The sequence below is a fragment of the Cavia porcellus genome, unplaced genomic scaffold (assembly GCF_034190915.1).
Source record: "Cavia porcellus strain 051 isolate PalLab524CR breed Dunkin Hartley unplaced genomic scaffold, mCavPor4.1 scaffold_8, whole genome shotgun sequence".
Classification (NCBI taxonomy): Eukaryota; Metazoa; Chordata; class Mammalia; order Rodentia; family Caviidae; genus Cavia; species Cavia porcellus.
Window position 1 is genome coordinate 91721282 of NW_026947491.1, and position 16151 is coordinate 91737432.

The 16151-nt window shown below is 51.7% G+C and overlaps 1 protein-coding gene and 1 long non-coding RNA gene across 3 annotated transcripts in view; one reads left to right on the forward strand and one right to left on the reverse strand.

Annotated features, from left to right (window-relative positions):
• Window positions 1-7626: 7626 nt before the first annotated feature.
• Window positions 7627-9794, reverse strand: LOC134477407 (uncharacterized). The gene is made up of 2 exons (XR_010049469.1): window positions 8804-9794; window positions 7627-8698 (listed from the first exon to the last, which is right to left on the reverse strand). It is a non-coding gene; the product is annotated as an uncharacterized LOC134477407 (long non-coding RNA).
• The window catches only part of Hcfc2 (host cell factor C2), a 37801-nt gene continuing 31401 nt past the window's right edge, over window positions 9752-16151 (forward strand). Inside the window, exons 1-5 of one of the 2 annotated variants that reach the window (XM_063255473.1) lie at window positions 9752-9953; window positions 11080-11228; window positions 12721-12881; window positions 13887-14095; window positions 14786-14870. In XM_063255473.1, coding sequence (XP_063111543.1) covers window positions 9791-9953; window positions 11080-11228; window positions 12721-12881; window positions 13887-14095; window positions 14786-14870 — 767 coding nt within the window. In that variant the 5' untranslated portion in view covers window positions 9752-9790. Of the gene's footprint in view, window positions 9954-10092; window positions 10528-11079; window positions 11229-12720; window positions 12882-13886; window positions 14096-14785; window positions 14871-16151 lie in introns of those variants that run through there. The other variant, XM_063255474.1, reaches the window with a different exon arrangement.

A 16151-nucleotide genomic window follows, 5' to 3' on the forward strand; every position in this document is an offset into this window, starting at 1 on the left:
GGAGGCTGAGGCAGGAGGATAATTGCGAGTTCGAGACCAGCCTGGGCTACAAAGTGAGCTTAATGCCAGCCTGAATTGCTCAAAAAGACAAAAAAAAAAAAAAAAAAAAAAAAAAGGGATTTCCGGAACACCTTCTTCTTGTCCAGGGCCATGAACCCCGTGAAAGTATTCTCACCACATCCCAATTTTCAAAGGAGCAAACTGGGGCTTCGAGCAAAGTCCAAGTTCCCAGAGCAAGTCGGTGCTGAGGTCAGGACTGCCTGAAGCATGATTCTCTGTTATTATTGGCTCTTTTTAACTGTACCAAAATGCCGGGTTCCATTAGGATATTTTCATGCAGGTGTAGGACGAGCCTTGAGCGTGGGGATCACTCAGTGGCCTCTCGCAGCTCCCCCTCAGGCTCTTCCACTGCCCTGATCAACTTTTTTTCCTTTGGTGCCAGAGCTTGAACTCAGGACCTCGCACTTGCCAGGCAGGGGCTGTGCCGCTGAGCTGTGTCCCCCGCCGCTCCCTGAGCACCTTTATGTTATGTCTTGGATTCCACCCAGGAGAGAAAGCACGGATCCTTGTCTTTCTGATACCTGGAGTTGGAGGCTTTCTGGTTCTGCCAGTTTCCCACAGAGGATGAGATTCTGTCCTTCGTGGCTGGACGCCTCTGTGCTGCCCACCCTCTCTCTACCCTTCCCTCCACTGACGAGCATCTAGGCTGCTTCCGTAACTTGCAAATGCTGTTGTGTGTGCAAGGGAGAAGAGAAAACGGATCCTTAAAAATGAGGGTTTTAGCCAGACTGGTAGCATGTGCTCCTAATCCCGGGACTCCAGGAGGCTGAGGCGGGAGGGTTCCAAGCCTGGCTTGCGCAGCTGGAGGACTCAGTGAGACCCTGCCTCAAAGTTTAGAAGGTGGGGGTGGGCCTGGGATGCATCCTCAGTACCACAAAAAATAAAACAAAAACTAAAAACGCAAGGGGATGTAGCCCAGCAGCATGGTACCTGCCTGGCAAATACGAGGTCCTGAGTTCGATTCCCGGTACCATGAAAGGAAGAAAGAAAACTAAAAACAGACAGAAGGACATTTCCTTACCTGTTATCTCTTTGCATTGCTTCCCTCTCTCTCTCTTGCAACAAAAGCCTCTGTACACCTGAACCAGGTGAGACAAAGATTTAAGGCGAAGACCTCCTTATCGCCTCTGGAACCAGCTTTGAACAAACTTTTCTTTTTGAGGTAGAGTCTTGCTATGTAGCCCAACCAGTTTGAACTCACTCTGTAGCCCAGGCTGGCCTTGAACTCACTGGGATCCGCCTGCCTCAGCCTCCCGTGCTGGGATGACAGGGGTGTGCGTGACCACGGCTGGCCAACTCTTCTCCTTCCCAGCGCAGACTGTCTCCTGGTTAGCGCTCTTCTGCCTCGCCTGAAGCCCCAGGTACAATCTCCGATACCGGAAAGCACCAACAATAACAAAACCAAACCACCGCACACATAAAGTTCCCAATAAGGGCCCAATAAATGGGAATTATTATTGCTGTTGTTTATTTGTTCTGGGGGGAGAATACCAGGAATTGAACGCAAGACCTTGCATTTGCTGGGCAGGCACTGTGCCACTGAGCAGTATCCCCAGCCCCTGCTCTTGTTTAAAAATAATATTTAGAAGAGCCAGGGCTACAGCTCAGTGGCACATTACCTGCAGGGCAAGCGTGAAGTTCTAAGTTTGAGTCCCAGTTCCAAAAACAACAACCAAAAACCCAACAAAACAAATAATATTTAGCCAGCTGTGGTGGCACACACCTGTAATCACAGCAGACTAGGAGGCTGAGGCAGGAGGATCGCCTTGAGTTGGAGGCCAGCCTGGGTTACACAGTGAGTTCAAGGCCAGCCTGAACTACAGAGCAAGACCTTGTCTCAAAATACTAATGCTGGGGCTGGGGATTTAGCTCAGCGGCATAAGCGCCTTCCTTGGAAGCAGGCAGTCGTGAGTTCGATCCCTGGTACCCATAAAAATGAAAAAGACAAAAAAAAAAGAAAAATACTAATGCTAAGCCGGGCATGGTGACACACATCTGTCATCCCCACACTAAGGAGGCTGAGGCAGGAGGATCGTTGAGAGTCCGAGACCAGCCTGGGCTACAAAGTGAGCTCAGGTCAGGGAGACTTTGTCTGAAAAAGACAAAATAATAATAATAATACTTAACTGAAATCTAAGTATACTGTTGACTTAACATTTAATTTTTCTATAGAGGTGTTTGAACCGATCAAGGCTGGGCACAGTAGAGGCGTGCAGTCCAGTGGCTTTGTTTGGTACCTGCGTATCGATCACCGTGATCGATGAGTCGCAGATCCCATACCGCTCCTGTCACACGGCAGCACCCTGCACATCCTAAGCCGCACATCCTAAACGCTAAGCCGTGCGTTTGTCTCTGGGGCCGGCATGGGTGCATCCCTCCTGCTGGTTATCATCAGCTCTCCACACTCCTGTCTGAGCCGGGCATCTTCGGACTCCACGCTCGAGGCCACACTCAGTGACACACGTGGTCCGTCCTTCCCTTCCAGCTGGATGCCCTCAGCGCGGTGTCCCAGGTTCCTGCGAGCTGTGGGGAACCGCAGGCTCTCCTTTTCCTTTTCCTTATGTCGGCACGGCTCCTCTGTGTCTGTGTCCCAGTGTGTGTCCTCACCTGCCCGCCCATCGGGGACACCGAGGCTGCTGCCATACCCGGGCGTGGCTGGCAACTCCACAGCGAAAGGTCCCTTCAGGGCAGGCCCTTGTGCAGCGCAGGCACCCTGGCCTGGAGCTGCACGCCACAGGCAGCACAGGCACCTGCTGAGTCACCACCCATTTCACTGCTTACTTTATTTTCCTGATTACCCCGGAGTGGGACTGCTGACCGCGGGCAGTCCTGGTTCTAACTCACCGAGGGACTCCCGTTCTCTTTCCCGTGACGCCTGTGCCCACCCACTGTCCTTGAGTGCAGAAGCCCCAAGCAAAGACCTGCTGGGTTTTCGCCCCTTCCTCCCATGCAAATCCTCCTTCGCCGCTCTGGGGATCAAGGGTCCCCACTGGACTGTTGGACATGGCCGCCCTGGCCCTGCACGGGGCCGGCAGAGTGGGTCAGCTTCCTGCAGGCCTGACGGCACCGCTGAAGGTGTGTAGGGAGTGTGGGGAGGTGGGGCTGGGAGCTGGTGCCGGTTCCGGACAGCGGGGAGCCCTAGAAGGCAAGGGGACAGTGGTTTCTGCACTGAGAGAGGAGAGCTGGGGGAGCTGTCCAGCAAGTGCGGTTCCCCCGCAGGACACGTCCACCCTGCAGGGACCTACACCCAAGTGACTAGAGTGCTGGACACACAACCTCATGGTCTCATCTTGGTGGTGCCCCTCCTGGGCCAGGCTCAGCCGGAAATAAGCCCAAAAGGCACTGGTGTGTGGTGCACTTGGGCAGCCTCTCGGGGTGCTGAACAGGCTGCAGAGGGGGGAGGGCAGACCTGCACCGGCGAGTGATGAACACCCTCGCACGGTGTGACTAGGGTCCCCTCGCACTGAGTCCTGCAGGGCTGGCCAGTGATGACATCAGAAGGCAGAGGAAGCCTCCTGAGTCCCCCATGGCGGGGCTCCTGACTCACTCCTTAGGGAACACTTCGCACGTGTGGAAAATGAACCTTTTGAAGCTGAGGCCTGGTCAGATTCGGAAAGACTCAAATGCAGTCACATACCACGTAAGGGTGTCTGGGACCCTCAGTGGACCTCACAGATGACAGGGTTGCCCGGGAATCCGACGGAGCTGAAATCACGGCTCCCTATTCCCTCTCCACCTGGCAAGGTCGTAGCACAGCACAATACTCCTGGGGGGGGGGGGGTGTGCTCGTGTAAACACGCCCTCTACATTCACAGCTGCATGAACACGCGGCACACACGGTTGTGTGAGGTGTACCATCCTAACGGCTGACAACCCGTTTGCCGCGTGCCTAGCGGGTTACGTCTCTGCTCTGCTTTTATTGTTAGGTTAGGGTGTCCTCCTGCTATGAGAAACAGAGTTAACTGCGAAGCAGCCCAGGCGGGTCCTTCCGGAGGTGGCAGGAGGTGACAGCCCCTGCGTGTATGGCCCCGAAGACCTCCAGTGGCATAACGTGGGGGGTGGAAGCCGGCGACGCCGAGGACCGTGCTCTGTGCAGGGCGAGGCTGACGTGTGTGTCTTTATTTTTCACCAAAACGTTAAAAAGTGCAATAGCAGGCGCTGCCACGTAGCACGTAGCCTGGGTGGAGGCTGAGTCGGACCTTCTGGTAGGACAGGTCTGCAAGCTCGAGGACGCCTGCTGAGGAAGGGACTCTCCGATGGCCAGCAGGCAGCCGGGGTAGGGTCTCCTGGGCAGAGGTAAAGTCCCCAGTGAGGAGTGGGGTGTGGTGCCCGGAGGTGCCAGTCACACTATGGTCTGCGGCGGGGAATACTGGCAGCGTCTTGAGGTGTCTCCGGAATGGGAGAGTTGGGGCCTCTGTTCCCGCTGTCCGGTCCCCGTGGGGGCTCTCAGAGTGCAAACCAGCTACAGTGATCAGAGCTGAGCGGAGCTGCCCGCTGGTCCGGCCACTTCCTCGGTTACGGGCTCCTCGTCTGAGGCCTTAAAACATCCGTGTGTCTGTCTGTACATACGTGTGCGTGCATGTTTGTAGGTGATTATTCGAGTGAGCTCCTGGAAAGGAAAAGTGCTCGGGTAACTTCTGTGTCCTGAAGCTGCAGTTTTTCTTAAAAGCACAATTTAAAAATCCCGATTTTCTTGCCTCCTCTCCGCCCTCTGTATTTCGCTCGCCCAGCTCATAACCGCACCCGCCGTGTGCACGTGGCGAGTTCGCCTGCGAGGACGTTTCTCCCTCCGAACTGCTCCTCGCTGGTAAGTGTGCAGGACCCCGCGTGCTTTCCCCCTCATTCTACGTATTTACTTGTTATTATTAGTTTGGTACTGGGAGTCGAACCCAGGCCTCATGCTTGCCAGGCTGTGCCGCTGAGCTGCGTCCCCGGCCCTTCCCACGCCGTGGTCTCACTTGTCAGCAAAGCGGACATCTGGTTCCGGGGATGCAGCTCAGCGGCACAGCTCCTGGCAAACCCGAGGCCTTGAGTTAAATTCCAGGCATGGTACCAACAAAACAAAACAAAACAAAGCAAAACAGACTATGTGAGTCATCGTTACCCCACACTTCCTTCTTATTGGCTGAAGGTCAAATGCTCGCTTCGCCTAGCCACCAGGGCCTGCCTTGTCCACGTGCATTTATTACTTTGTTTTGGTTTATTGAGACAGGGTCTCACTGTGTAGTCCAGACTGGCCTCAAACTCACGGGGATCTTTCTGCCTCAGCCGCTAGTGCCGGGGTCCCCGGAGGGGGCCACCCCACTGCCGGGCTGAGCGTGTTTTTAGACACAGTCCTAGATGCCATCTGTGACACTGACAAGGCACTGGAGGCCAGGAAGAGTTCTCGGGTGGGAAGTGAATCACTGCACAGGTCACCCTTGACAGTAGCCTCAGCTCGCCCGTGTGCCCAGTGGGGCTCCCCTAGGGCTCCCTCTCATTATGGTTCATACCCAGATGTCCTCCTAATGCCACAGGGCCTCACAGCCTGCACCTCTGGAAGGTGATGACTGTGGGGCTCAGAGCAGACTTGCGCTGGGAGGTGGGGGCCTGCTCAGAAGAGGGGTCCCTGGGGCGTGGCCTGGGAGGGCTCCTCTCCCTCCCCACCCAGCCCCTTTGCCTTGCCATCCTGTCCTGGACCCAGCTAGCCATGCAAGGACTAACATGTCTACAACAGGAGCCAGAGAAAACCTCTCCTGCCAGGTGTGGTGGTCCACGCCTGTAATCTCCGCACTCAGGAGGCTGAGCAGGAGGATCCTTGTGAGTTCAAGACCAGCCTGGACTACAAAGTGAGCTTAAGGCCAAGTGAACTGCACAGATGTCCCCAGCTTGAGGCTCTGACGAGCCTCACCTGTTCCCTTCTGACCCCAGCTACTGACTCTCCGCTGGCTTCCTTCCTGAGCCCCACCGACATATCCACCTCTCCTCAGCCCCTCCTGACTCCTCCAGGGCGCTCTTCGCCCTCCCTTCCTGTCCCTTCTCCTTCCCTTTCCGAGCTCCCCCTAGGTGGCTGCTTCCACACCTGCACATTCAAAGACCAAAGGTAGGTGGTGTTTTTGGAGAACGGGGGACCCATTTAGACTCCCCACTTAAGGATGAGTCAAAGTTGCCGTGGTGAAGTCTCTTTGTCTGGGTGAATCGCTTTGTGACAGCCCTACTGTGAGCCTGACAGATGCACCGAGGCCTCAGCCCTGTGCCTGTCAGTGGACCCTTGTTTGCAGATGGAATCGTGTCAGTCTGAGGCCCTGTTATGGGACCTTGTGCCATGGAACCAGGAGACTCCTGAGAGCAGCGAAGACACACAGAAGCTCTGCATTCACCTGCTGAACCCCAAGGCTCAACAGGCTCCCGGGGCCTAGAAAGAAGAGTAGAAGAAATTCTGACATGTGGGTTTCATAGGGAGCATTGCCCTGCAACGCCTCGGCCGTGGGCTTCTCTCTTCCCAAATCCAGAGGCGACACCTTTCTACTGTCACTTCCCTGGCAGTCCTGGGGCTCGAACCCAGGGCCTCATGCATTCTGGGGGAACCCTTTGTCTCTGGCCACAGCCCGGCCTGCCCCTGAGCTGCGCACTCCAAGGTCCTAGTCAAGCCGGCACGCTGTCTCTGCTGCCCTGTAGCTCCTCCACCCAGCAGCTACCTACAACCCACAGCCGCTTTGCCTTTAAAATATTTCGCCTTCAACTTTCCCGATTCAGGGTTTCTCAGGTTTTCAAATAGGATTACAGATCAATCTATGGCTTGCAGGTTTTAAATTCTCCCTTAGTCTTTCGCTTAAGGGCATCAAGGGGGAAAACGATCATCTGAGCCCTAATGCCTCAGAATAAAGCATAGGTCTTAAACACCTTGGGTTCATGAAAACCTGGCTGCTGTATTCTAACCTTTCAGGTTTGTTTCAGATCCACTCAAAGTTAACAATAGAATCATTTAAAGAGTACACATTTATGGATGCGACAAATAAAAATATTAATATATAAATGATCATGGCCTTTTTTATTCCCATGCATCTTCCTCCTTTTTTCCAAACTCTTTTTGGGCGTATTACGAATGGGCTGGTAAGCAGCCAGGAAGAGGGGGAACTGAGGACGGCTGGGTGTATCTTAGTCCCTGAAGAAAGACAGAGACAGAGATAATTAGAATATGAGCATTTAAGAAACAGAAGCTTAAAAAAAGAATTTTTTTTTTGAGACAGAGCCTCCCTATGGAGCCCAGGCTAGCCTTCAACTTGCAGCAATCCTCTTGTCTCAGCCTCCTGACTGGTGAGATTACAGCCATGCGCCACCAAGTCCAGCTAAAATTTCTTTTTAAAAAGGTAAAGAATGATCTCTCAAAAAAAAAAACCTTATATAGGGGCCAGGGGTTTAGCTCAGTGGCATAAATGCCTGCTTGGCTAGCACAAAGTTGTGAGTTCAGTACCCGGTAACAAATTATATCTTATGTAGAGGGGAAGGCGGAGAGCATGCTTAGGTTGAGGGAGTCATATCAGAGAAACTGAAAATAACAGAGGAAGAAAAAGGCATGTTAGAAAATTGGCTATACATTGTGTTTTTATTTTGTTCTCTTTGAGGATGGCACCAGGGTCTCATGCATGCTAAGGAAGTGCTCTAACCACGGAGATACACTGCCAGCCTGTGTACAGTGTGTGTGGTCCTCCCAGAGCCTCCTTTGGAATTTGAGAAAGAGGTTTAAATTGTTTTGGGTAGGCCCTTGCTTCCCTGCCAGACTTTTCATTTTTTAAAATACATTTTATTGTGTATATTCAAGGCTTATATCTAGGCATCCCCAGGAAGCCTCATGGGGATTCGTGGTGGTGACCCGAACATGGGTGTCACGGGATTAGTTCACGAATGGGTGTACAGCTGGGCGTGGTGTTGGGAGGTGAAGCCTGATTGGTGGAGGTGGCCGCTGTGGGCGTGGCCTGGAGGCTCTGTGTCCCTCCTCCTCCCTTGATCCCTCTCTGCCTCTTGCCACCTGCCCTGAGCTGTTTCTCTCCAGCCAGGCCCTTCTGCCCTGCTGCCTTGCCTTGTTGACTCTAGGCAGAAACCTCTAGACTGTGAACACCCTCCTTGTGGGCGTTCAGTAGTTTGTCCTAGCAATGAGAAAGTATCCATGACACTATGCAACATGACATTATGGGATACAGTCTGACAGTGACGGTAGTGACAGGAACAGACCCATCATCTCACAAGGTTACCCATTTGTGTGTTTTTGTAGCAAGAATCCTTATTTTTATTTTTAATAACGTGTGGCTACAGTATACTTAAGAATAAACAGCACAAACAAGAATATACATGTTGAGAACTGAAACTAAACAGAAGCTAAATAACAGGCTTTATGTTGATTCCACTGCAGATTATTGTGATCCTTAATTCAAGTTAGGGAGGTCTAAAAGGAATTTCAAAATGATTTTTGGAGGACATTTTCAAGACACAGTCACTGTATATAACCCAGGCTGGCCTTGAACTCACTGAAATCTTCCTGCCTCAGCCGCCCAAATGCTGTGACGACAGGTGCACAGCATCACGATGGCCAGAGAATTTCATTGCTCTGTGCCTCATGACCCATTTATGAAGCGCAGATGACAGTACCCCACTGGCTGGACTGTGGAAAAGAGTGTGAGTTACTACAGTGCTTAGGGTAGCATCTGGCCACCAGAGCCCACAGGGGGCAGCCAGTGCTAAAAAGAAACCCACACTTTTATCTCACCTGCCTCCCGAATAAGCGCAGAACACTTTCCTGGCTCACTGTTCCTAAACCTCTCCACATGGCCTGCAGAGGTGGCCGGCATCCGATGGGCAGCCTGCACAGTGACCTTCCATCCTGCATTTTGGGGCACTCTCCTCTTGCAAGCTGGAGCCTGTGGGGCCTCCCTGAGCCCCAGCACTTCTGACTTCTACCAGAGGTGGGTGATTTTACCCTGGTTTCTTTACAGGCCACACCGCAGTGGGGTGATGTAGCCCAAACTGTCTCCCCCTCGAAAGCTCTGCACACCTCCCCACTTCATGATCAACGCACTTGGGATGACGGCACGACCACCATCTCTTCCTCTATGCCAACGCACAGCCCTCAAGTCTCTTGCAGCTACGAATATCAATCTTTGCATCGCAGTTAATTAAATTTACCCGGAAGGCCTGTTGGTAGCCGTGCCAAGGTCACTGGACCCCACCTGCGGAACAAAAACATAGAGTCAGCCGGTCGGCAGAACCCCCACGGCCTGGTCATGACAGCGTCCCTGGGCCCCTCACTCAGCCTCTGCCCCCGTGGGGACGTTCCCGCCCGAGACTGCCGCCAGCGACCCCGGCTTCCCAGCCTCCTTCCTCGACTCCTCGGTTCCTGGCACAGGCGGCACCTGCCAGCGCCAGCCAGGCCCGCGGGCACGGAGGACCCAGGCCCGGGTGACCTCCGCAGGGTCCCGCCTCCCTAAGATGCTCAATTAGCGTGGACGGGCGGGGCCGCTCGATAGATGCTCCCCGAACCCCCAGCGGGAGGTTCTGCGAGGGCGGCAGACTGACGCGCGCCGGCAGCCACGCGTCTCTAGCGCCCCGCGGCCATGTCACCCCCCCACCCCGGCGGGTGTGGGCGGGGCAGGGCGGGTGTGGGCGGGGCCTCCGCGGCCGCCTCACGTGATGCCCCTCCCTTGCCCCGCCGGAGCGCGCGCAGGGCATTGTGGGCAGAGGGGCGGGGGTTGGGAAGATGGCGGCTCCCAGCCTCCTTCACTGGAGGCGGGTTTCCTCCTCCACCGGGCCGGTGCCCCGCGCCCGGCACGGACACCGCGCCGTGGCCATCCGGGAGCTGATGATTATCTTCGGCGGCGGCAATGAGGGCATCGCGGACGAGCTGCACGTCTACAACACCGGTAGGCGCGGCGGCGGGCGGGCCCCGCCTGCGCGAGCGGGGGAGGGGCGGCGGGCGGCCGCGGCCTGACAGCTGTCACCACCGCCGCGTCACCGCTCCCTCGGCCGCGCCCGGGACCCACCGGCCGCCGCGCCCTGCCGGGGACCCAGAGGGCCAGGCGCGCCCGCCGGCTCCCGCCCCGCGTCCTCCGCCTCAGCCCGCGCCCCGCGGCCCTCCCGCCTGGGTCTCGGCTTGGTGTCCTCCCGCTCCGGGAGCCCGAATCCCTCCGCTGTCAAAAAACAAAACCCGCTGCCACCCGTCGCTCCCCAGGCCTTTGCTGTCTTTAGGAGGAGGAGGGTCTGCAGGGACGAGGAGCGAGAGCAGGCTCTTCTGCTCCTCCATCCCGGGACGGCGGGCCAGGTGCCCAGCGGCTGAGATCCCCGTGGGCGCCCGCCCGCTCCGGGCACTGCTCCCCAGGAGCCGGAGCGCCCTGCCCGTCCCGAGGGCCGCTGGCCAGGGAGGCCCTGCCTTTGGAGCCTGGAATTTCGTTTTTCCCACTTGTTGATCCTGCAGCTGTCGGGAGAAATCTTTCTTTGGTATAAGGCTTTCTTTGGTGAATTCTGAGTTTATCTCACGTTCAGCAACTTTTCTGTGACCAAAACTTAATTACCGCAGTGGAATAAAGGTGAACCAGTGAAGGAGAGAAAATTTTGTTGTTTGCCTCCTCTCTTCATCCTGATTCCCCAGCATATAAGATTGAGAAGTTATTTTATTTAGCATGGTGTAAAGTCCCGGGCTTTAGCATACATGAGACCTGTTTGAATCTTGGTCTGCTAGTTGTCAGGAGTAACATCCACACTTTTTTAAAGCTCAGGTTTTTTTTATTTCTTGTTTTTAAATGGAAATAGTACTTACCCGGTAGGGTTTTTACACGAGCTTTTCACTAGCATCACAGCTGACTGGTAGCATCTCCACCTCCAGATGTGACAACTTCAGAAGTTTCCATCTGTTGCCCAGTCAGTGTCCCCTGAGGGCACAGAATCATCCCTGGTTGAGAATCGCATGTATGGGTGATACACATAGAGTACATACTCATCGTGTGTGTTACCTGTGGTTGTGATTGATTTTAATTTTATTTTGGCATCCAGTTACGAATCAGTGGTTCCTACCGGCTGTCAGAGGAGACATCCCACCAGGCTGTGCTGCCCATGGATTTGTCTGTGATGGTACCAGAATATTGGTATTTGGGGGAATGGTTGAATATGGAAGATACAGCAATGAATTATATGAGTTACAAGTAAGTGTATTGAAAATGTATTTCAATTTGACGCTTTAGTAATAGGCTCACAATTCTTCAAAAGGTGGCAAAGTGTTTCATTAACATAGTTAAAATAGCATGAACTTCACATCTTATTTGATTTTATTTTTTATTTATTTATTTTTTTGTGCTACTAGGGAGTAAAATATCACCAGCCCTTTGTACTTGCTTTTTAATATTTTTTTATAGTTTTTAATTTTTTTTTTAATCTTTTTGAGACAGGATCTTGCTATGCAGTTCAGGCTGGCCTTGGACTCACTTTGTAGCCTAGGCAGGTGTTGAACTTGCAACAATCCTCCTGCCTCAGTCTCCCAAGTTTTGGGTTTGCAGGCATGAACTACTACCTTTTTACTTTCTTGAGACCTGAATTTGGGATTCTCCAGTCTCAGTGGCACACCCCTACCCCCATCTATCCAGTCTAACCTAGCTTCACATTTTATAGCTTCAGAGAAAATGTTTACACTTCTCTTAAAAGCCCCAAGTTTTTAATGTCATTTTTCATGCAGAGGATAACTGTAATAACAAGATGTGTGCCCTGTAGCATAACTTGTATGTGTGACTGCAAGTGGAGGATTTGTGAATACAGATTACAGGGTCCCACCTTGAAATTTCTGAGTCAGTTTTGTCAGTTAGTTGGAAGGCCTGAGAATTTGCATTTCTGCAAAGGTTGCTGATGTTGCTGGTTTTGGACCTTGCTTTGGAAACCACTGTTTTAGTGTCGCAGGAATTGCTACGTTTAACACTAATCACTACTTTTGTTTTCTCCCAGTATACACACGAAAGAGGCGTCATAGCTTCGTTTAACCCTTTTCAGTCTGATTCTGATTAAACCAGACTCGCAGCCCTGGTGTCTGTTGTTCCGGGTCTGTGCGTGTGTCCCCAGGGCCTTGTCACCAGGGTATCTGCCAGTCGTCAGATGTGGGTAGGTTACACCCGTTCGAAAGCAGCTCATCTCAAAAATTGTTTCAGGTAAAGAAGAGGTTCGTGGCCAGTGAACACATTTTAGAGTTTGGTTTGTTAAGTGAGCTTTATGTCTACTCAAAGCTTAAAATATCTGAACGTTTATAAGTCACCTACCATCAGAAAGTAAAAGTGTGTAAATTACATTTACTCTTAACGTTACATAGAGTATAATATCTAGTGATTCATTTGGGAGCATTAAAATTATTAGTATTTATTATCTTTATAAGTTTACTACGACTTTGCAGAAATCTGTGTATGTACACTTATCTTTACTTTTAGAAACCATGTCATGGTCAAACCCGGAGACTGAAGGGGCAGTGCTGCCCCCCCAGCCCTAACCCTAATCTCAGTTCCTACTGGAGCACACATCTTAATTCCAGAAGTCAGCCGCTTCCTTGTCCTTTTCTCTAAAAGGAGCTGATAGCCCTCGGATTGCTGTGCCTTGCACAGCATCGCCTGTGGCGGTGTGTGCCTTCTGACGTTGTCTAAGTGTGTTTGTGCTCTTCAGGCCAGTCGGTGGTTGTGGAAGAAGGTGAAGCCCCACCCCCCGCCGTCTGGTTTGCCTCCGTGCCCTCGGCTTGGACATAGTTTCTCTTTGTATGGCAACAAATGCTATTTGTTTGGTGGTCTGGCAAATGAAAGTGAAGATTCAAACAATAACGTCCCAAGGTATGCGCTTTCTCAGACTGAGTGCTCCTTCTGTGACTTAAGTTAGGAGTGTTTAATTTCTTTCATGTTTAAAATGTTTTCAGTCTCAGGGATTGAACTTAGGCTTTGCTCACATAGATTCTCAGTCCTTTTTTATTTTTCATTTTGAGGCAGGGTCTTGCGCAGTTGCCCAGGTTGTTCTAAAATTTGGGATCTTCCTGCCTCAGCCTCCTCAGATGTTGAAGTTACAGGCATTTAATTATTATAAGGGATGAAGCTTAGCTTTTTACATTAAACCTAACTATGAACACAAATTTTTTTTTTACTATTTGTGTTTTCTTTTGTCCTTGGAATATATGTTTTCAGAATGTCTTCTTTAATGAGAAATCATATTATTTAGTTGATGTTTGTATATCTCGAGCTGTAATGTTTGTTAGCCAGGTCAAAATGATCATGAAAACTAACTTGGTTCTTTTAAAATGGGTTTCCTGGCTGGGGATGTAGCTCAGCGGCAGAGCACTTGCCCAGCAGTGTCCAAGGCCCTGAGCTCACACACCCCACTGTACCCACATCACCCACCCACCCCACTCAACTGGCTTTCTCTGGGACACATGTTTTCCCATTTATTCCAAACAATCACTGTTTCTTTTCTTGTATAGATTTTCAGTGTACAAATCTTGGTCTTATTTTGTGAAATGCCTAAATTTTGTGTCCTTTTTCATGATAGTATGAATGGATTTTTTTTCTTAATTTCATTTTCAGATTTTTTGCTGCTAGTATATAGAATTACAGTTGGCTTTGTATGTTGGCTGTGTCTCCTGTGACTTTGCTGAATTTATTTCTTTCTAATCATTTTCATGGGATTCTTTCTATAAAAAAAGAAAAAAACTACATGTTCTTTCAGACGTCCAATTATTTTTCCAGGTCTTCTCTTTGCTTTTTCAGTGTTTGAAGGGTTTTCATTTTGTTTTCTCATATTTGACAGGATTCTTTTTATGACCGTTGATTGCTTTCATCCCATCCTAGATATTTAAATGACTTCTACGAGCTGGAGCTGCAGCATGGCTCTGGCGTTGTGGGCTGGACCATCCCCGTCACCAAGGGGCTGGTGCCTTCTCCCAGAGAGTCCCACACAGCCGTCATATACTGCAGAAAGGACTCCGGGAGCCCTAAGATGTATGTTTTTGGTGGAATGTGCGGTTCTCGCCTGGATGACCTATGGCAGCTGGACATTGGTAAGCTAACTTGCTTCGGGCTCAGCACTTGGTTATGATTAATAAGAGCAAATTTTAAAATTGCTTCAAAAATATTCCTGATGGCAGTGTTTGTTGAGTTGCATTGTGTTTTTGGCCGCACCCCTAGTCTCCGGGGCAGCGAGCTGGCCTCAGTCAAGGTGAGCTGTTGCATGTTCATTCTGTGACAGTTGACATGGAGGCAGTGTCACCGCTGGGCCTGGTTCATGGGCCGGGCCTGCACTCCGCCCACCGTCCTGGGGATTGTCAGTAGCGTCCAGGGCGGGTGTCCTGGCTATGGGAAATGTGGCATTTGCAGTGTGAGTGCTCAGCGGTGGAGAATCCTTAGGTGGTCCTTCCGAAGAGAGTGTGAGAGCGAGCTTGGAGGAGGGGTGCCTTTCACCTTGACTGTCTTCACTACAGTTGCTCTTATTTAAAATGCTGAGGTGACCGGTACTGTTCTGAGTTCAGAATCCAAGCCCCTCAGCACACCTGCCTTACAGATGCTGGCTTCAGGGGTAAGCCGGGTTCTGATCGGCAGTGTCAGCTGGCAGTGTGTACAGGAAAGCTCCAGTAACTTTTAAACATGCTTGCTTCATGTTCAGAAGGGCTTCTTATGTTTTTAAAAGTACGCAGCTGAGAGAATTTGCTGTTATTAGACGGAGATGCTAATGTGCTTGTTTTTACTTTTAGAAACTATGTCATGGTCACAGCCAGAAACTAAGGGGACAGTGCCGCTTCCGCGAAGCCTCCACACAGCCAGTGTTATAGGAAACAAGTACGGCCGGGTTTTGTTTTTCACTACTGGTTTAAAAAACTGAAGAAAGGTGCCCAGACAGGAGAGGCGGTGCGCCAGTGTCTCTGAGCAGATTTGGAGCTTAGCCTCGATCTCACTTACCGGAGCTAGAATAATTTGTCAGCGGGACTGAAGTCTCTGCGTGCCACTGTCTGACCCGTGTCTCCTGTGGCTCCAGCTCCTGCTCAGCGCCCGCCCAGCGCAGGCCTGGCCTGGTCCGGCAGGCACCTCAGCCTGCTCTGCTCTCTCTGCAGGTCTGGCGCACCGCCTCGCTGCCTCCCTCCGTTGACACGATTCTGGGACCACGTGGTGGCCTCAGGCACGCGTTCTCAGGGTGCTGCTTTGGGTGGGGAGATGGCCTTAGGTTAGAGCGAAGGCTGTGCAGTTGGATTCCTCCTGATCCAGGCCGGCGCTGGTACTTGTCCTGCCTAACGTGGGGCAGAGAAACTTAATCCATCGGCCTACGTGTGCCTCAGTTTCCTAGGCATATGAGGGGATTAGAGTAAACCCGTTCGCTAGGCGTCATGGGGAGTCAGAGGGTAAGCCCACCAGCATGCTCAGAACACTGTGAGGCTTCCCGAGCAGTCACAAAGGTCAGGTGCTGCCACTTAACCTTCCTCGTTGCGGTGACGCTGGGCCACAATGAGTGGTGCCGTTTAAGTAGAGCTTAGTGAAGTATTTATGAATATAGGGATTTTACTTTAAATTTGGTGTTGCAGGCCGGGTGCCGTGGTGCGGACAGTAGTCCAGCATTCAGGAGGATCCCTGCACGTTTGAGGCGGCCTGGGCTACACAGTGAGTTCAAGGCCGGCCGAACTGTGTAACAAGACACTCTCAAAAACCGGAATAGAAAAAGTAATGTTTCAGGAAACTACTAGTTATAATTTAGACCCACATTAGTTCTTTTTAAAAAAATAATTCAAAAACCAATAGAATAGTCTTTATACTTACATAAAATCACATAAAAACTTTTTAAACAGTAGCATCGTTTTGTAGCATGTACTTCTGCCTAGATCCCTGTCACATAAAACAGTCCGAGAGCAGGGCCTCTCCTCTCCGGCGGGGTCGTGCTAGGTCAGGTGGGCCTTGTGGCCTGCTGAGCCCTCTTCTGCAGCAGTCTCCAGCATCCGAGCCTCGGAGGAACAGAGTCGGGCGTCGTACTCTGTTCTGAACGTCGAGCAGGGATTTCTGTGTTGTCCGGGTGGCCTGCTGCTCCTGGGCTCATGTGATCCCCTACTCGGCTCTGGAGTAGGCAGGGCTGCA